Source organism: Hemitrygon akajei, chromosome 18 (genome assembly GCF_048418815.1).
Source record: "Hemitrygon akajei chromosome 18, sHemAka1.3, whole genome shotgun sequence".
NCBI lineage: Eukaryota > Metazoa > Chordata > Chondrichthyes > Myliobatiformes > Dasyatidae > Hemitrygon > Hemitrygon akajei.
In genome coordinates this window covers 10,392,073-10,414,469 of record NC_133141.1, presented here as the reverse complement: position 1 = coordinate 10,414,469, position 22,397 = coordinate 10,392,073, and the positions used below count along the sequence as shown (strand labels likewise).

General features: G+C 44.1%; 1 protein-coding gene across 1 annotated transcript in view; it reads right to left on the bottom strand.

The window, feature by feature from the left end:
• The window catches only part of limd2 (LIM domain containing 2), a 38,477-nt gene extending 18,158 nt beyond the window's left edge, over nt 1-20,319 (bottom strand). Inside the window, exon 1 of the mRNA XM_073070760.1 lies at nt 19,738-20,319. Within this exon, the coding sequence (XP_072926861.1) occupies nt 19,738-19,740 (3 nt within the window). The 5' untranslated portion in view covers nt 19,741-20,319. The remainder of the gene's footprint in view (nt 1-19,737) is intronic.
• Between the last annotated feature and the right edge of the window lie 2,078 nt (nt 20,320-22,397).

Sequence of the window (22,397 nt, the reverse complement as noted above, 5' to 3'; positions counted from 1 at the left end):
GGGAGAGGATGTTTCCTCTGATGCAGATATCCAGAACTAGAGAACAAAGCTTCAAAATTGAGGGGTGATCCTTTAGAACAGAGGTAAGGAGGAATTTTTTTTTAAGCCAAAGAGTAATGAACCTGTGGAATGCTCTGCTCCAGACTGTAGTGAAGGCCAAGGCAGTCGGTATATTTAAAGTGAAAATTGAGAGTTTCCTGATTGGTCAGTGAATTAAAGGGTATGGTGAGAAGGGAGGTGTATGGGGTTGAGTGGGATCAGGGATCAGCCATGATGGAATAGCAGAGCAGACTTGATGGGCTGAATGGCTCAATTCTGCTCCTATGTTTTGTGATCTTTTAGTCTTTTCAAACTCACAAATCACAAGGGACCTTTTAATAGACTGTGACCTATCGCTGCTGAATGCAAGCTGATACAGTAAGAATGCAGTATTGTACCTGTCTTTGCCCTTTATCCCCAGCTCCCCCATTTTTCCTCACTTGTGCAGTAACAACAGCTGAAATGGTCACAGATGTCTCCCAAACTAACAACCTCATACAATGTAGAGAAACAGGGTCTCTCAGGTTATTCATAATGAAAAATGTCAGGTTCACCAGGCTTCCCAGGGTTTTAGGTTAGCATCTCACTTTTGCACCAAAAATTTAGGACCTTTGGATTAATTATTTACAACTTGGATGGAATGTTCCTACCTCAAGCTACACACAAGATCCAGCCACAGTAGAGGGATAATGACCAAAATGTGTTTCTGTTTTGTTGGTTGTGGATTAAATAATTGTGATGCCCCAAAAGAGAAATCCCCTGCGAGTCTCTAAATTGTGTCATGGGCCATTGGAGACCAAGTACGGTCAGCCAGACTTTGTGTTTGAGTTTTGAAGTGGAGCTTGAGCTGTCAGTCTTCTGACTCAACTAAGAAGCAAGTGTTTTATCTCTGAGCCACAGCTAAGAGTTTAATCCTATTGCCAAACGCTACCAAACATAGTAATGAAGCAGCAATTTAGACACTTCCTCCTTACAGCCATCCTCGATGTAACAGTTCTCAAAGCCTTACTGAACAACCCAACTAATTAACCTTTTGACTGGACTTGGAGACAATGAAAGATGATCCAAACTGAACTGGACTAGCCCTATAAGTGAAAGCAAAAATTACAATGCACTGTTAACCCAGCCCCATTTACGGAAATGTCCAATGCAATTTACCAAGGGATGTGAACTGATCTAGAAATATTCATCATGTTTCACTTATGTGAAAAATAATTTTCAATTGCATAATAGTGAAAAAATGGTAGTCTACAATTAAATTTCAAGACAAGTCACCGTTTCTTTCCATGCTGGAATATCTGGACCAGGCTTCAGAGCAAGCTCTGTGCAAGAATGGAAATTAAGAGCTAAACAGTACTAAACATCTCAAGCAGATAATGCCCCAATATACCCAAGTGTTTGCCTCTGAGCTGATCCATCATTATTCCCATAGGATTCTTCTAGGACAAACTGCTGCATAACATTGCTCTCTGGAAGTCAGCAAAAGAACTGCCATTCCTACTCCCATGTACCCCTCAACCCCAGCCTGCCTGGTCCCATGCTGTGCACATTTTGCCTCTGAACTATCTACTGAATGTACACAAAGTGCCAGGGACAGAGCTGATTAGGAGTACTATGTTCGGAAGTCTCAGGTTACTAGGCAAGAGACTTAAAGTTACAGCCCCAAGCCATTTCTGTCAGGACAGAGAGACACAAACAGGCTGTTTATGAAGAGTGGCTATGTCTCTAGAGTTTACCGAGGCTCAGGCTGTCTTGCAATTGTCATTGCTTGGTTGCCTTTTGTTTGTTCAATCTTGTTGATATGGCACAGAAACAGGCCATTTGGCCCACTAAGTCTGTGCCAGCCATCAAGCACCCATTTTTTCATTAATCTTACCCTAACCCAAAGAATTGCCTCCCAAAAGCACAGGAACACCTTCGTCAGAAGGACTAGTGGTTTTAGGAGGCAGTTCATCACCTCCTCTCAAGGATAGCTAGAGGTGGACAATAATTGTTGCCCTTATCAGCGACGCCCAGATCTTATACAACAAACTAAAAAAGCAATCACATGATGACAATTGCCAGGCTGTCTTGGCCTCAGTAACCCCTAGAGACACAGCAACTCTTCATAAACAGCCTGTTTATGTCCCTCAATCTTGACAGAAATGGCTTGGGGCTGTAAACATCCAATCAGATGCTCTGAAATGAATAGCTGATGTCTGTTGTGAATTATGAGATAGCTCAGTTTTGCGGCTCTACTCCAGTGGGAGCCAGTTTATCTGCTGTTGAAATGCTGCTTTGCACCCTTGACCCCAGAGTTGGGCTTCTGATTTCTGTTCCCACTCCTTGAGAAGGATCATCTTTTAAGCCCCACTTCTGATAAGTAAAGGAACTCTGAGACACAGCTGAGCACTATAATAAACTGGGCATTACAATGACTGGATCAGGATTCTGGTGTAAAGAAGCAGATGGAAATGATCCACATAAAACTCCCTTTGTGATGAGAGCAGATCCAGATCAGCAAGACACTTTAATGGTTTGCAACTGATGCACCCGTTCGATTCTCAACCAGAATGCTTCAAATCACTTCAGGGCCCTCTCCCTTTCTGTAGAGATCACTCTCCCCATGACTCTTTTGTCCACTTGTCTCTCCCTACCAATCTCCCTCCTGGCATCTCTCCCTGCGACTGTGCTAAGTACTGCATCTATGCCTACATCTCTTCCCTCACCATCATTTGGGGCCCTAAACAGTCCTTCCAGATAAAGCAGTGCTTTGCTTACAAGTCTGTCACTGTCATTTACTTCATCCGGTACTCCCGGTGTGACATCCTCTACATCAGTGAGACCTAACACAGGTAGGGGGAACTGCTTCATTGAGTACATTCACGCCATCTGCTGCAATGGCCAAGATCTCCTGTTAGCCACCCATTTCAATTCAAGTTCCCATATGCATGTCCATGGCAATAGACAATAGACAGTAGGTGCAGGAGTAGGCCATTCGGCCCTTCTAGCCAGCACCGCCATTCACTGATGGCTGATCATACACAATCAGTACCACTTTCCTGCCCTCTCCCCATATCCCTTGACCCCGCTATCTATAAGAGCTCTATCAAACTCTCTCTTGAATGCATCCAGAGACTTGGCCTCCACTGCCTTCTGGGGCAGAGCATTCCACATATCCACCACTCTCTGGGTGAAAATGTTTTTCCACATCTCTGTTCTAAATGGCCTACCCCTTATTCTTAAACTGTGGCCTCAAGTTCTGGACTCACCCATCAGCGGGAACATGCTTCCTGCCTCCAATGTGTCCAATCCCTTAATAATCTTATATGTTTCAATCAGATCCCCTCTCATCCTTCTAAATTTCAGTGTATACAAGCCCAGTCGCTCCAATCTTTCAACATATGACAGTCCCGCCATTCCGGGAATTAACCTTGTCAACCTACACTGCACTCCCTCAATAGCAAGAATGTCCTTCCTCAAATTTGGAGACCAAAACTGCACACAATACTCCAGGTAGGGTCTCACCAGGGCCCTGTACAGCTGCAGAAGGACCTCTTTACTCCTATACTCAATTCCTCTTGTTATAAAAGCCAGCATGCCATTAGCTTTCCTCACTGCCTGCTGTACCTGCATGCTTGCTTTCATTGACTGATGTACAAGAACACCTAGATCTCGTTGTACTTCCCCTTTTCCTAACTTGACTCCTAACAGATAGTAATCTGCCTTCCTGTTCTTGCCACCAAAGTGGATAACCTCACATTTAATGTCCTACTAACCACTACGTTACCATGGCACCCAGGGTAGTGGTGGAAACTGGTGGATGGGCTGGGAGAGTTGATACAAGTGGGTGATGGAAGGGCAATTATCTCTAGCATATTGGGCAGATACAAAAGCTGACTACAGTCTCACTGACCACATCGTGGATAGAAGTTGTCCAGACTCCCTCAGTGTCTCAGAATGAAATACTGCCTGTAAACACAAAGTTTGTCTTAACTTAATTAATTTTTTAGAATGGGAATGTAGGTAGGGATGAGTCAGTAAGAAAGCTTGATTCTACCTTAACCCCCAGCCCATGGTCACTAGAATCACTGGAGTCACCGCTGGGATTTAGGTTCATTTTTAGTTGAGAAGTGGTTAGGTCAATGGTGGAGCCTTATGATACTTGCATTCCTGTCACCCACTTGCTGGTGCAGCCACTTCCTTGCTGTGCCACAGGATGGTGGGGTTCAGGACCATCTGATGGGGTGGTAGCACCCAGCCTTGGTATCTCTGGTGGCTCTGCCATTCAGTGGTCCAGCTCCACTTGGCTCAATGGTGGGCAGTGCAAGTCCCCCCCTGCCCATTGCCAAGGTGCCTGGTTCAGTCGGGGGACCCTTATGGGGGTTGACATTGGTCAACATTGTCCTTATAATTACTTGCCAAAAATATCAGCTTGAGCAAACTGCTAAATTAAGGCAGACATCAGCCCTAATTAATTTTAACTTTTTCTTTCTCCTGGATGATTCATGTGGTAACCCCAGTGACTTTCACCAGTGGGAGGGTGGGGAGTGGTAGGTACAAAAGGCCAGTCCCAATACCACAAAGAAATAAGACCAGGGCTTTAATGTTAGTTATCTATAAAACACAAGAAATGATGCTACTGGTGAGGATGAGGGATGTTCAAGGAACCACCATATGCAAGGATGAATATCTGATGGTTCAAGGTGCACCACAGGGTTGCCAGCCTGGTGAACACCAGCTGGTACATGTTGTGGCCACAACTTGTCAATAGACAATGGGCAGGCATGAGGCAGAAAGATCCAGCCCACTGTTCATTAGGCACAGTGCAGACACAGGAACAGTGAGAGTGATTGCTCTCCACTTCTGGACAGGATGCTAACAGGTTACCCCAATAATGAGTGGCAGCTTGAGGGAGGGAATGTGATTTTACCACAGGCCAGTTCTTTGCCAGCAGCTTTTTCCTAGAAGTTGTTGGAGGACCAGAGGTTTTGGCCTGTGTCACTTCTCCAATCACCCTTGTTGTCCTGCACCATTACACCACCCTACACTAGTGCCCTTAGAATTCACGGGCTCACAGTTGCTCCGGGCCCTGTCACCAGCAACACAGGCAGTGGTTCAATAGATGCAACAAGTGAAGGGAGGGAGAGAGAATGTTGCAGACTCACTGACCCTCCCTGGTCTCCCCAGCCCCTCTCCAGACTTCTCCCAAGGTGTGAACCCACCCCCCCATGTGCCAGGCAAGCTTGATTTTGACCACGCAGGAGCCCTGGAGAGAGGTTAGCCAAGCTTAAATTTGGGAAGCACGAGTTAATCTGAGATAAATCAGCAGGGAACTGAATAATTTGATTGAAATGTTTGAGGTGGTAACAAATGAGCACAATATATATCTATCACTCTGACTGACATCAGCCCCAGGGTAAATATCAGAGAACATAGTTCACGTAGCCCCACACAGAATAGGATGACCACATGGCTTTAAGATGGCCACTCAGAAAGGATCACAAGAAGTGCTCTATGCAAGAAATAGTAGAAATCCCTTATGTGTTCATACAGATGAGCTACTTCTACCCTGCTATAACATGGATTAAGTGTAGTCTCATGCTATACTATGAACTAAACTATAGCTTTGGGGGGGGGGGGGGGGGGTAACAGATGATTGATAACATAAGCACACATTTACTGCAAGTGTGTACTCATTCTGATCACCCGTTCATCAGTGTGGAAAGATTCACAACAACTAATACAGGCAACCTGTTCCAAAAGGAACAACACATTGAAGAGAATCATGCTACTACTTCCTCTGTGATGACAAGCAGAAACAAGCATGTTTATGAACTATTTGTCATTCAGAATCAATGTTGAACTGACTTTTCATGTTAGACCTACGGAATGTTGAAGCCATTTGCCAAAGAGCAGAAGGATTCCCTCCCTGTTTACTGCAAAAGTATGTCTCCCTTGGCCAACATAAAATAGTACAGCACAGGAACAGGCCCTTTGGCCCACAATGTTGTACCAAACTAATTAAACTAGAAATTAAATGCCTCACTAATCTCTTCTGTGCAAACAATGTCCATATCCCTTCACTCGTTGCACATCCATGTGTTTACCCAGGAACCTCTTGAATGACTCATATTTACCTCCACCCCCACTCCTGGCAGTGCAATCCAGACGCCCAGCATTCTCTGTTTAAAAATCTTGCCCTGCACATCTCCCTCTCACCATGAATGCATAATCTCCAGTGTTAGACATTTTAACCATGGGAAAAAGATGCCAGCGGTTTATCTAATGCTTCTCATAATCTTATAAACCTCTATCAGGTCTCCTCTCAGTCTCTGCTGCTGCAGAGAAAATAACACAAGCTTGTCCAAACTTTCCTAATAACACACTCCCTTTGATCCAGGTAGCATCCTAGTAAACCTCTTTTGCACTTTCTTCAAAGTCTTCACATTCTTCTGAATGCAATACTCCAGATGTAGCCTAACCAGATTTTTATAAAGTTGCAACATAGCTTCCCAATTCTGAATTTGGTGCCTCAACTAATAAAGGTAAACATACGTAAACCTTCTTTACCACCCTGCGCAACCATCATCAGGGAGCTATGGACTTGGCCCCAAGATCTCTGTACATCAACACTGCTCAAGGTTTTGCCATTAACAGTTTTGCCTTTACATTTGATCTCCCAAAGTGCAAAACCTCACTTTTGGCTGGGTTAACGATCTATCATTTCTCTATCCATATCTGAAACTGATCAATATCCCAGTGTATCCTTTGCCAATCTACAACACAACCAATCTCCATATTGTCTGCAAACTTGCTAACCCAACCATTCATGTGTTCATTCAGGTTATTTGCACACTGTACATCACAAACAGCAGAGGTCCCAGTATGGATCCCTATGGAACATCACAAATCACCAGTTAGCCAGTACTATTGATTGTATTACCTGATTGTAGTTCCATTCTATAACCCTACTGTGTAGGAATTTCCTTACACCAGGCTTCAAAATGTTCCTGGTTACCCTGATGATTTGATGGGGGTGGAAGAATTTCATCAAGGTCTAATGACCCTCTACTCTGGAATTCTTGATGCATGTTTCCTGAGCAGAGAGTGGACATTTGCAAAATATATCCTTTTGTGCCAGCACAAATACAGAGAGACATGGAATTTTGATGAGAAGACTGAACTCCCACAGAATTCTCTATGTTTATTTATAGTCAAGTAGTTTACTTATATGTCAAGTCTGTCATAGCATCTCCTTTTAAAGAAAAATATCATTGAAATTAAATACTGAATCGATTGAGAACAGGAACACAGTTGAGAACTGCAAGCACTTCCTAAATAGGCAATAAAACACATGCAATATATTTCCACCACACCATTTACCTACTTCCTTTTCTGTTCAACGGTGTTTTTCATTTTGTATCTTCTTCTTGTAATTTGTCAAAGTCAAACCAGTTTCCTGTTTACCATCACACAAAGTTGTGGTATGTTTCCAAAGCACTGTGACTTGTTGTGTGGTGGTATCAGAATTGTTTATGTGACTAACCGTTAGACTAAAGGCAGTTATCAAGTTCTCCTGCTGAGTTCTTACATAGTGTGCTTTTGAAAACTTTCCTCTATTATCCAATAGCCTTGAAGGTGCAGATTTTTGCCTGAAGGGAGTTAAGAGTAATCCCAATCTCATTATCATTCAATAACTGAAATTTAACCTTTCTAGCAAGCATTGCTTGGATTCCCTTTAAATTAAATAGTCATGTCAAATACTATCACAATTTTCTGACTTTGTTTTCCAACTATCAAACAGACTCCCTGTCCATTTTTCCATTCAGATATACCTGATCTGCTTTACCCTCCGCGTCATTTGATTTATGCCTAGTTGTATGTAGAGTCCTTGACACAAAACTTTGACTTGGTTTTCTCTCTCTGCCGATGCTGCCTGAACTGCTGAGTGTCTCTAACATGTTCTGTTTTGATATGACTTGTGTCACCTCTTGACGTGGACACAGGCATATCAGACCCCAATACAAGAATGCTCAAAGACAACATCAATGCAGGGCCACCTGGACTGCTGAGAACACAGCAATTCATGACTTGTCTCACAGAGGGCAATCACAGAGCTTAGACATTCTATGATGGATAAGGCTCAAGAACACATGCACAGTTGAATGAACCCTTTCTACGTAGTCTCTTGCTGTGGCCCAGACGTGAGATCTCAGAGCAGGGGTTGGGGATATGTCTGCACAGTCAAATTGGATCCTCAATTTTTCACTAGAAGACCCTGTTCAGTTGACAAAAACATCTCCTCCACAAACTCCATCAGCACCGGTGCACCACAAGGCTTAGCCCCCTGCTCTACTTGCTTTATACTTATGACTGAGAGACTAAGCACAGCTCCAAAGCCATATTTAAGTTTGCTGACAACACCGTCACTGGCCGAATCAAAGGTGGTGATGAATCAGCATATAGCAGGGAGTCTGAAAATCTGGCTGAGTGGTGTCATAACAACCTCTCACTCAACGTCAACAAGACCAAGGAGCTGATTATTGACTTCAGCAGGCAGAAACTAGAGGTCCATGAGACCATCCTCATTGGGGAATCAGAGGTGGAGAGGGTCAGCAATTTTAAATTCCTCGGTGTTACCATTTCAGAGGATCTGTCCTGAGCCCAGCACCTAAGTGCAATTACGAAGAAAAAGCATGGCAGGGCCTCTACTTCCTTAGAAGTTTGCAAAAATTCGTGATGACGTCTAAAACCCTGAAAAGCTCCTATAAGTGTGTGGCGGAGAGTATATTGACTCTTTGCATCACAGCCTGGTAGGGAAACACCAACCTCTTACAAAACGTAGTGGATACGGCCCAGTCCATAACAAGTAAAGCCCACCCCATCATTGAGCACATTTACACAGAGCACTGTTGCAGGAAAGCAGCATCCATCATCAAGGAACCCCCACCATTCAGATCATGCTCTCTTCTCACTGCTACCATCAGGAAGGTGGTACAGGAGCCTCAGAACCTACATCACCAGGTTCAGGCACAGTTATTACCCCTCAACCATCAGGTTCTTGAACCAGAGGGGATAACTTCACTTGCCCCATCACTGAGCTGTTTCCACAACCTATGGACTCACTTTCAAGGACTCTTCATTTCACATTCTCAATATTCATTGTTTGTTTATTATTACTCTCTTTTTGTATTTGCAGTGTGTTGGGTGGGGCTTTTCACTGATTTACTTGGATTTACTGTGTATGCCTGCAAGTCCTCTGCGATCAGGTCGCTTTCACTGTGTGCTGCGTCTGCGAGGCTGAGTCGGGCGGCGCCGTGGAAGTCCATAGCGGGGGTATTCCCTTCTGCCGCCAGCGTGAGATGATGAGTCTATTGGGACCCTGAGGACTTCTGGAAACTGTGTGGTGGTTTCTTTCAAACTTATTGTCTTATAACATCTTTGGACTATTTTTACTGTGCCCATGGATTGTTTTTTTTTAAACCAATTATGCTATTGTTTGCACTGTTGTAACTATGTGGTTTTGTGCAGGTCTTGTAGCTTTAGTTTTTGGTCTTGTTTGTCTGGTGGGATTGGATCTCCTTTCCAGGGAACGCGCTAAGACGGTAGCGCGATATTAATACGCAGTAGCCTCTCCGGACTCTGGATTGGGGATTGCCAAACGTTATGTGGATTTTCTGGTGTAGTCTGTTTTGTCATGCGTTTTTGTGATAACATTCTGGAGGAACGTTGTCTCATTTTTTTAACTGCATTGCATTTATGGTTTCTAAATGACAATAAACTGAATCTGAATCGAAAATGTATCTCAGGGTTGTATATGGTGACATGTATGTACTTTGATAATAAATTTGCTTTGAACTTTCAGATCAATGGGCAATTGGAGAGAGCGCCACAGGCAGAAGCTTAGAGCTGAGAATGAGGCAGTGGTTGGTCAGGGAAGTCGAAGAGAGGCAATAGCAGGCAGGGTATCAGAGGTAAATGTCAGAAGTGATGATCAAGCTGATCAGGAGTTCAGAGGTCCCAACTGACTATTAATTACCTACTTACACAAATCCCATGTTTACTGCCCCACATTACCTGGGGCAATTTATAATGACCAATTAACCCACCAGCCCCAGATAACTGAAGTATAATCTCCCTACCTCTGTACTTAAACCCCTCAAAGCAAACAGTAACATTGTTAGCTCCCTAAATACCTTTTGTGAATCATTCACCTTGATCAGTTTGTACCTCAGATGTCTGTGATCTCTCAACATTTAGATAACATGCATTCTTTCAACTTTTTCTTCATAATGGGACAATTTTACATTTCTCCACATAATATTCCCTTTGCCAGATCTCTACCCATTCACATTGCTATAAAGAGCCGTTGTAACTAAATGAGCAAAGTTCTTTGTACAAATTGTGAAAGCTGATGAGTTTTGCTGACTTAGCAGCAGCTTGCACAGACCACAGTATGCTGCTTGACATCACTGTTCAAGTCCAGTGGTTTTTGTAAACTGGGTGTCACACGTTAACAGAAGGGTCACATACAACTTCAGGCTTCTGCTCAGCCCTCCAATCACAAAGATATTCCAGAACCAAGATTCTGAGAGTTAAAGGAGGTGATGGATCAGATAAAGAATTAGCTTAGCTTGTAATGACAACTGATCCTGGAGTGATTGGTGCAGTTAGTGGACTGGAGTACATTTTATGAGTGGCTGGAGAACATTTAATGAGTTTGAACTTCAGCCAAGGTGGTGGCAAATTGCTATCTGTGATTTTTGTGGTCTCTAAGACAGGAACAGCACATTTAAAGTTAAGGAGCAGGGACTGCAGGTTGCAGTCAATAGAATGGACTGGAAGATGTGCTATTGAAATCACTAGCTGGACCGTTGTATTACTGGCTTTTCAGATGGAGTGGGTGATGCTTGGGGTGGGGGTGGTATCTTGAGCGGATGAGGTTTTTGCTCATGACTGGAGGTATGTGAACCCTCAACCCTCCATAGTGTCTCAAAAGTACATTAACAACATATTTTGTATGCAAGACCAAACATTTTTGCTTTGTGCAGCAGAGTTTCGCATCAGTGGGTAGGCACTACTGTCACTAATGTGTTGACTTGAATGTGGTGGTGCTGGGGCCTTGGCACTTGGTTTGGTGACTGCATTGAAATGATCGTTGATTAATACACTTCGGTACATGTGCTTGTTAATGCAAATAACTAATCAGCTAATCATGTGGCAGCAACTCAATGTATAAAATCATGCTAAGTCAAGAGCTTCAGTTGTTCAAACCAAACATCAGAATGGGGAAGAAGTGATCTAAGTGACTTTGAGCGTGGAATGATTGTTGGTGCCAGAGTAGGTGGTTTGAGTATCTCAGAAACTGCTGATCTCCTGGGATTTTCACACACGACAGTCTCTGGAGTTTACAGAGAACGGTGCGAGAAACAAAAAACCTCCAGTGAGTGGCAGTTCTGTAGTCAAAAGCGCATTGTTAACGAGAGAGGTCAGAGGAGAATGATCAGACTGGTTTAAGCGGACAGGAAGGTGACAGTAACTCAAATAACCACACCTTACAAGAGTGGTGTGTAGTAGAGCATCTCTGAACGCACAACATGTCGAACCTTGAAGTGGATGGGCTACAGCAACAGAGCACCATGAACATACACTCACTGGCCACTTCATTAGGGATGGGAGGTACCTAATAAAGTGGCTACTAAACATATATATACAGGTATACAGCATATTAAAAATAAATAAGTAAATAACTAGCGCTAAAAGAGAGCCAAAAATAGTGAGTATTTTACAAAAATAGTAAATTCATTGGTTGTTTCATGTTCCATTCAGAAATCTGATGGCAGAGGGGATTTCTGATTTATTATCCTTCTCAACCTTTCTTCTGCCTTCTTCCCGTAACATAGAAACAGAAAACCTACAGCACAATACAGGCCCTTCAGCCCACAATGCTGTGCCAAACATGTCCTTACCTTAAAAATTACCTAGGGTTGCCCACAGCCCTCTATTTTTCTAAGCTTCATGTACCTATCCAAGAATCTCTTGAAAGACCCTATCGTATCCGCCTCCACCACCATAGAGTGGCTATTCTGTATGTGTGTGCATGCAAGCACATTACACTTATCCAAGATAAATCTTTCCTGAATAAATTGAATTAGACATTAGAAACATTCAAAATCTTTAATAATGTTAGAGTTGAGGGTTCACGATTTTAGGGACTGGTGGGAAGATATGTCATCATTTGTCTTCAGTTCTTGGCTCTTACATTACTCACACACTGCAGGACTCCCCTCACCACCATATCAAACTGCTCCATCGATAGTTTGAGCTTTCACCTTTGTTACGTAGAGAAATCCATAAGGCCCTAGTCATTCACCAACTTTCAAGGCTGATTTGCCCCAAGTTTATGAATTGTTTCTCATTTTTAGTTATCCTCTTGAAGCTTTACTGAATATTTACCCCAGTGTGGAGGTAACAGGAGGCTGGAACATCGTAACCAGGGCGCGACTTGGTTTCACACTGATCTCCCATTACTCTGATGAAAGAGCTCAATGCTGCCTTTGCTTCATTTGCAAAATCCTTCATCCAATCTTATTTTGTTAAGCATTTGCCCCGTTTGTTTTCATAATGTGCAAGACTCACCTGCAGTGGACTTCGCCCTCTTGAATTTGGACAGCCCAAGCTAGCCGAGTTCAAAATTGGTGGTAATTCACATCTTAACAAGAGCCCAAAGCAGTAAACCCAGCTGCAGTACTATGAAGGGTTAAAGTATCTGGAGTCCAAATCTAACATGTCTTTATAAACAGACACACAATCACATATCTTTAACATACAGACTTCCATGGTGCATTGATATTAATAGTCAGCATTATCTGACTGTCAATCCAGAGTCCATGGAAGTTGTGTGGAAAGGTGCCAAAACATCCTTCTCAAGGCACAACAAAACAGAATTAACCCCTTGTGTTCCATTGCAGAAGCTTTCCCTATTTTTACATATTAAGTTGACTTACCGTTATCAAATGGTTGAAACTTGAATCCTCTTTGCTACTCCACCCAGCCCACAGCCAATTCTTCCATTCTTTTCTCTATAATTTTTGTCCCACGTAACTTGGCCTCACAATCTGTGACTTAGGTACTGTATGAGCATCACCAAGTGAAACAGTCGACACTTAGGTAGCCTTTATTTAAATGTATCTGCATTACTCAAAAAATTCTCATCACCCTCTGAATAAACACCCTTGTCCCAGATTTCTTATTATCACATCTATTTACAAGTCCTCGACTAGTCTCCCCAACAAGTAGATCACATTCTCTGTTGGCAGTACTCTTGATCTCCACATCGCCTGACCTCGCGCAAACTGATGGTCTCATTGGCTTGAGAATCTGTTTCTCAAGTATACTCCTCAGTTGATTTTGCCCTTCGTGATCTATAACCAATCCAGGATTCTCCTTTCACACAATCACCTCTTCAGTGCTCAGCCCTACTGCATGTACTATGCAGAGGTATCAACCGATTTTCAAACCTCTATAGCCCCACTTCATCCACATGGGCCCAGATTCAAACTGGGCCCTGTACCTACCACGGGAGGTACAGTACCAACTGGCCAAATGAGTCCTTTCCTGAGCATTCACTCAGCTCAGGCACCCCTGGGTAGGCAGCTCCAACTGGTTATGCTTCTGCACTCTTGCAAATCATACAATGAAAGACTCCTTGCTCACTTCGGAGAAAGTAATGTTTCTCAGCCTGTGAAGTAATTCGTAAAGCGTTTGCCATGTAGGAAATGGAATCAGAATCAGGTTTATTATGACTGTCATCAATCATGATATTTGTTGTCTTACAGCAGCAGTACAGTGCAATACATTAACAATTACAAGTTACAAAATAAATAGTGCTAAAGATAGTGAGGTAGTGTTAATGTGTTCATGGCAGAGAGGAAGAAGCTGTTCTTAAAACAGAGAGTGTGGGTCTCCAGGCTCCTGAATCTCTTCAGCAAGGTGAGTGCATGTCCCGATTTGTGAGGGGTGAAGGATGGCAAGGAAAGCAGACTAAAAAGTTTGCCCACAAACACCCATTAATTAAATCATCCTGATCCTCTTGCCTCGTTCTCTCCATGACTCCATGGATAGAAGAGCACAGGATTGATACGCCAAACCGCAAGTGCAGGTTTCTGTGGTGAGATAACTCAAGTGGCCTTTTCTATCTGCAACTGCCTTTCTTTCACAAAAGGTCCTTACAGCAGTAACAAGGGGCCCAGCAGCCTCGAGATGGAGATGTCTTCTTCTGGGAGCGCTAATCCCATCTTGTTTTAATACAAGTAGAGGGGTGGTACAGAGGATAAGAATCTGGTTTAACCCCCTATCATTAAAGCATTTGGTTTCCTTATATTTAATGAATGTGATCATTCCCCAGTGCTGTTGGAGTTAACATTTTAGAGTACAGTTGAGCTGACACTGCGTGAAATTTTGGTGGATGTTTACGATTTGTGTTCCTTTGGCTCTTATTTATGGGCACATTAGAATGATGTTAGCCAGAGAACCTCAAGGTAAAGAAATACACATGTCAGTAAAGTTTAGTTCAGAATGAAACATGATATGGTATCATTAATTATTACTGCCAGCACTTTATTATAAATAGACATGCATTTTTTTTTAAAGATTGAAAGGCAACTCAAATTGGAAAGAGACAACAACGAAGTTTAGCTTTATTTGGGAAAAGATAGGACTGTTTATATTTTCTGCAGTAAGACAAGATGGTGGAATAGCTTTGCTGAGACATCGCGAGGGTCTGAAAGACCAAATGGCCTCCTTCTGGGACATAAGTGACTAAGATATTGTGTCTACCTTGTAATGAAATGCTGTATAACAGAATGAGGCCTCAGGAATCATGTTGAGCTATCACCAGCTCAATAGAAATTTGCTCTCTCATAGCAAAAAGCATGACTTGGGCTGCCTGTCCTTGTTCAAAGTCCTCTAGCTACTTCGTTTTGGACAAGACCACAGGATTGTCATGGTTCAGCCATTATTCAATTTCCACTACATTCCAGTGATATGAAGTGAGGGACATATGGAGGGAATAGCCTTGCTCTTCAATTAGCTCCATTGGATCTTTTACATCCACCTACCAGGGACTCACTTTAACATCTCATCCAAAACACAACATTTTCAGTGCTGACACAAGAGACTGCAGATGGTGAAATCTGGAGCAAAATACAATCTGCTGGAAGAACTCAGCAGTATCTGGCAAAAACCCTGCATCAGGACAAAGAGTGGAGAGGGGAGATGGCCAGTTAAAGAAGACAGAACTGTTGCTTCCCCCTCTTTCACTGCTGCTCTGGACTGACATTCTGCACTCTAACCCTGGGACTGGAACACCTTGACACACCTTTAGATTCAGATTCAGAGCTGTCAGCAAGCACAACCCACATATTGTTGATCGGCAGGATCTGACAAGGATGTAAATGTTCTCCCTGTTGCTTTATAGTTAGGTAACCCTCAAGAGGAATGGATCAGATGACTTGTCTCAGGCGCAAAGTCTCAGCGACCAGGACCATGCGTTAATTATGACACGGTCTCCTCTCAAATATTTGGAGAGCCATGAGCTTGGCACGTCCATTGGACCCTAGGAGAGGCTTTCCACAATACCCAAGAATGACACATTGCAAAAACTTGATTAGACTTTACAATATAGAAACAGGCGATTCAACTCAACTGAGACAGAGTGGTATTTATGCTTCCCCAACACATTTGGCCAGCTTCCCCTTAAATGCTTCTTGCTAATTACCTTGTCTAATTCATGCTGCAGCAAGTTCCACCAAGGAAAAAACAATTAATATTTCTGTCCTAAAGATGCTCCGAAGAGATGAGATGTATCATTAAGTAACATTATTCCTGACTAAAATCAATGGCCCCCAAAAATAGAGATCCTCAGGCATAAAAATCAAAACCCCAATCAACACCCAGCTGGAAACTGCTCCACGTCTAGGTAGTTAGAATATTTTCCATATCTGACCTCACCTAACAATATTTGTAGAAAAACAAAAAAAAAAGACAAAACAGATCACTGTGGTAATACCAAGTTCACCATCCTGACCCAGGTGTGCTCGATGTGGGCTCCATGCTTTTCCCAGCTGATTGTATATACAGGGAGGACAGAATGAGTGAGTGAGTGAGCTGATTGGCAAGAAATGTCTCAGAAGAGGGCTCTGCATGATCTTCCAACATAAACCCTGGACCCCTGGCTGCCCTCTTCCCTTGGAAACAGAGCAGTCTCTCAGGAATCTAGAATCCTGAGCTGCTCTTAAGATAGTCCCCACGACAGTTAAGATCTAATGAGATAGGTGGTGCCACAAACACAAACCAACCATAGTATGTAGACTTTAATAATTATTCAATAGTATTACATGCAATAACAAACTGAAACCAAGGTAGAGAAAATCTCTCTCCTGCATTGCCGTCAGTCATTGGATTAGTCAGCACAATATCCATTCTCATTTCTCACACTTTTATACCATCCTGGAGGCCACTCAACCCAAAGTTATGATGATTCTCTGAGCGAGCATGAACACACATGTCCCATTTTTCTCACTTCTCTCTCTGAGAGGCCTAATCTCACACAATCTTTTCAACCTCCCCCCCAAATTTCCTATCACCCACCTACAGTGCTTGCCAATAAAAATTAAACAGTAAGAGTGCTGCCTTGTTAATACATACTCAGTGATTTGGGGGCACACCAACCAAGATGGCAGAGACACTTTTTCAAACTAGTCTGCCCAATCTTCTGATGTGCCACGTGCCTCTCCTTGATATTCCACCGTATACACCACACCCCACTCCGTACTATAAATTCAATTATATCATATGCCTCTCAGCAGTACAAGTTCTGACATATCACACCTAAATCTGCAGTACAATTCATTACTTGCAACTCTTTGATTTACTCTATAGTCACTAATATAACCAATACGGAGGAAAATCACTTCACTAATGGACAAAATTTCATAAATACAGTGCAAAAGCTCACATGCTTTCTGCACAGATCAATTATCTTTTAAGAAGAGTTTTGCACACTTCAAAGGACAGGCCATTTTGAAAGATTAATTGGAGGACCAAGACATTGTTATGATCAAAGGCGTTATCTTAAACATTAACTCTGTTTCTTTCTGCATAGATGCTGCCCGACTTGTTGAGTATTTGTACCTCCTACACCTGGCTCATCATACCACACTCTTCCTCGGTCCACCAATCATCTACCAGCTCCTATCTTACTCCTCCTAGTATCTTCCTCACACCGGCCACCTCTCCTCTCCATTCTCAGTCTGATGCAGGGTCTTGACCTGAAGCACTGACAATTCCTCTCCCCGCACCCTCCCCCACCAGACACTGCCTTACTCGCTGAGTTCTTTCAGCAGCTTGTTTGTTGATTCCAGCATCTGTAGTCTATTCTGTCTCCATTTTATTAAAACACGTCATGTTAGCCAGAGCTCAATTTGTAGCACCCTCAGCCTAGAGTCAAAAGCTGCAATTAACTCCAGATAATTCACCACTAAATTTAGGTACAGCACTGCAAAAAAAGATTTTATCCAAAGGCCCTGACTTTAAAAAAAAGATGTAAAAGATCCCAATGATTTTGAAGAAGAACATGATCAGTGTCAGCTTCACTCCATCACAATGACATTGGAATTGAACTCCAAACTCTAATACTGTAATAGCATCACATTCCAACCGCTACTCTACCCTGATACTGATAGGTGGCAAGTACACTTGTGCAACACACAATTTCAGGCAATGACCATCTCCATCAAGAAAGAGTCCAGCATCTAGCAACACTGAATGGCATTCCCATCACCAACATTCTGAAGGTCACTACTGACCAGAAACTCAACTGGACCTGCCAATTCTTCCACCACCCACAAGGCACAAGTCAGGAGTGTGACATCTTACATGCCTGGATGATTCTCAAGAAATCAACACCGACTGGGACAAAGCAACCTGCTTGATTGTCAAATCTACTTACCGCCCTAAACATTCATCTCCCCCACTCCAGATGCACCATAGCTTAAGTATGTACTATCTACAAAATGTACTGAATTTACTCAGCAAAATTTCCTAAACAGCTCCTTCTAAACCAGCACCCTCTACTGCCTCAAGGACCAGGGCCTCATACACAGAGGAACACCACTATCTATCTGAAGGCTCGTCTCCAGGAACACCATCCTGATGATTTGGAAATGTATCACAATCTTTCGCCATTACTGCATCCAAATCCTGGAACTCACCATCACACAGCAACTTCACCAAAAGGTCTGCATCACATCAAGGTAACTCACTACCACCTTCCCAGAGCAACCATGCATGGGTAACATAGGAAAGACCATATCCCTTCAATGAATAACCAAGCTGTTTGTGAGAGCTCCAGATATACAAATTGGCTGCTCTATCTCCCAAGATATACAAATTGGCTACTCTATCTCCTGCACTTCAGCTATTTGGATATAAATTACTTTGGGACACACTACAAGTATAATCATGCAAACATATTGCAACACATAGGCATGGGTGTGTGTAAGCACAATGTATTAAAACTGACAGTGTTCATGTATTATAACCAAACCATACACCACCACAAGCACGCCTATATTTTCAGACATTTGTTAACAGTATACAACCACTTGGAATGCATGCACATGCATGCTACTCTGCTTCAAACATACACCAACACTCTTCACAGATTACGCTACCACACAGCTTGCATGCAAAAACCCTGTCAAACTTTGCGGTGGAGCCGGAGCTTCGAGTCCTACGCTAAGGTGACACCCAGAAGTGTGGGACAATGGCGGAAGGGGGTCACATTACCGAGCAACAGTGGTCGCCTGGCAGCACAGCAGCAACAGTCAGATGGGCTGAGAGTGTCATTCCCTGTAAAGAACTCCGCTTGGCTTCACATCTGACTGCTCTCACTGTGCTCGTTTAAAAACGGTTCAGATACAGCCCCAACAGATCTCAAAGGAACCCAACCCCAGAGATGTGGCTGAGCGCAGGGTCATGATTCATGGGCAGACACGCAAAGGTCCACTGGCTGACGGTGGCCGGGGTAAACCCTGGCACTGTGTCCCTCCTGTCTCACATTAGTGCAGTTCCAGTGACTCTGCACATCCTTCACGAGTTGGGAACCCCAACCACAGCACATGCTGACACTGGCCTCCTCTCCCTTCGTCTGGGCTCGGTTCCCCAAACGCAGGCTTTCACCATCATCATGTCAATCACCAGAGCCTCCGGCAGATCACTTTCATTTGCCCTGGGTGCCAGAGGCAGTGAGAGGGTGTGTGACCACACCTGACGGTGGAGAGGATGGGTCGGCTATTGTTCAGCAGAGTCCCGGCTTCAGCGGGTGCCCGCTCCGCCCTGACCATCGGCTACAGCGCTGAACACCCCCCCCCCCCCCCACCACCTCCCCCAGGAACGGCTGCAGACCGAGAGCCGGGCATCCCGGCAGCCGGAGAGAGAGAGGCGGGACGCAGCAACCGTGGGCGAGCGGGACTGCACTGAAACAATGGCCGGCTGTGTGTGCCCGGGTACCGGGCGGTCTCTCTCCGGCAGCTCCGAATCGTTGCATTGAGATGAAAGCAGATGCAGCCCGCGGCCGGACTCCGCTTTCACCAACCCCAATCCCACCCCACCTCCTTCACCAGGCGGCCCGGCCGATTGACTGCATGCGCTCACCATATGGATGTCCTCCGGGTGCAGATGTCCGTGGGCTTGGGCTAAGAACCGAGTTCCTCCGACAGTCAGCGTGAAGCTCCCCGTTTGTCAGCCCCGGGCAGAAAGCAGCGACTGTCGGCAGGATGTGGCCGCTGATTGGCTCCCGCCCTCCAATTCCTTTTAGAAGCCTGCTGTCGGCTTTATTTTCGTCGTCGGTGAGAAAAGAGCCAATTCCCCTTTCTTCGGTACCGGCTTCAGACGTGCTCCGTTCATAAAAGCAGCCCAACCTTCGCCCCACTCATCTGTGGTATCCTGCAGAGGTAACCTTACGTTGTGATTGGAGTTAGGATTGTCCCAATTCTCCAGGGACTCGCCAACAAGATGAAATGCAATCCCTGGCGCCGAGTAAGGCTATACCCTCTCTCAGAGTATTTGCATCAGTCCGTTCGCCTACCTGTCTCAATTTTACTGTCATCTTTCACACCTTCTCTATCACCTGCCGGACTCTATCCACCCCTCCTCTCTCCATGTTCAGATACAGTAGTTCTGACCTGAAATGTCCTCCATAGATGCTACTCAATTCACTGATTTCTTCACTGAATAAGCAGATTGTTTATTGGTCCAGATTCCAGCATCTGCGATTTCCATTTTTCCGGTTATTTCATTGCAACCTACTCTCTCTCACGTCCCATCAACTTCCTCTAGGTACTCTCACTCACGTCCCATCAACTTCCTCTAGGTACTCTCACTCACCCATACCGAGCGCCGATTAACCTACCAGCATTTTTTTTTGGAATGTGAGAGGAAAGTGGAGCATATGATGGACACAGGGAGAACTTGCAAACAGCTGAGGATCGAAGCTGTGAGGCAGCAGTCGTATTGCCGTGCTAACCTGCCATCTCGTACAGCCACACAGAGAAATTTTTTCCACTTCTTGAGTCTGTTCCATTTGAGATCCTGGTCAGTGGTAATCCCCAGAATGTTGATGGTGGCAGCAATAGTAATGTTGTTGGGTGTCAATGAGAGGTGGATGGACTCTCTCTGCATCCAGTCATGGATTTGTATTGCGTGAAAACAGGCCAGTCGGCCCTACATATCCATGCTGATCAAGTTGGCTTAATGAACTAGTCCCATTTGCCTGCATTTGGCTCATCTCTCTTCTCAACTTTTCCTATTCATATACCTGTCCAAATATCTTTTAAATGATGGATGACAATATCTATATTTTTATTCTACTCATGCTCCTCCCAACTGCTTCCCATTCCCACCATAGCTTCCACCACTCATCTGCATACAATTTACAGCACCATATTAACTACTACCTTAGGGATTGGATGGTAACTGGAGTACTCAGGGGAATCCCATGTTGTCACAGGGAGAACGTGCAAACTCTACACAGGCAGGATGATGTCAGGATCAAAACTGCATCCCTGGAGTTGGGAGGCAGCTGCTGTACCTGGTGTGTCACTGCACTGTCCTTGTTGCAGAAGGTAACCACTGCTCAACACTTACATGGCACATATAGTATATTATTTTGCATTTATCATTCCAAGCCTGAACATTATTAGTTTACAAACATGAACTGCTTCATTTCTCTGAGGAGATGGGGAAAGAAGGTTGGTGGTGTTGTGGATAGTGTAGAGGATTGTCCAAGATTGCAGACAGATATTGATAGGATGCAGAAGTGGGCTGAGAAGTGGCAGATGGAGTTCAACCCGGAGAAGTGTGAGGTGGTACACTTTGGAAGGACAAACTCCAAGTCAGAGTACAAAGTAAATGGCAGAATACTTGGTAGTGTGGAGGAGCAGCGGGATCTGGGGGTACATGTCCACAGATTCCTGAAAACTGCCTCACAGGTAGATAGGGTAGTTAAGAAAGCTTACGGGGTGTTAGCTTTCATAAGTCGAGGGATAGAGTTTAAGAGATGCGATGTAATGATGCAGCTCTGTAAAATTCTAGTTAGGCCACACTTGGAGTACTGTGTCCAGCTCTGGTCACCTCACTATAGGAAGGATGTGGAAGCATTGGAAAGGGTACAGAGGAGACTTACCAGGATGCTGCCTGGTTTAGAGAGTATGGATCATGATCAGAGATTAAGGGAGCTAGGGCTTTACTCTTTGAAGAGAAGGAGGATGAGAGGAGACATGATAGAGGTGTACAAGATATTAAGAGGAATAGATAGAGTGGACAGTTAGCGCCTCTTCCCCAGGGCACCACTGCTCAGTACAAGAGGACATGGCTTTAAGGTAAGGGGAGGGAAGTTTAAGGGGGATATTAGAGGAAGATTTTTCACTCAGAGAGTGGTTGGTGCATGGAATGCACTGCCTGAGTCAGTGGTGGAGGCAGATACACTAGTGAAGTTTAAGAGACTACTAGACTGGTATATGGAGGAAATTAAGGTGGGGGGTTATATGGGAGGCAGGGTTTGAGGGTCAGCACAATATTGTGGGCCGAGGGGCCTGTACTGTGCCGTACTATTCTATGTTCTATGTATACTTTGCTATCGTCAGGAAACATCCCTGTTAACCCGTCTTATTATTAAGTCTCATTGATGAAGCAGCTTTGTAATTAGTTCCCTGAAAACAGAACTGCAAATCTGAAGCAAAAACAAAAATGCCAGAAGAACTCAGCCAGTCAGGCAGCATCTGTGGAGAGGAGAAACAGTGTGAGGAAGTGGTTTC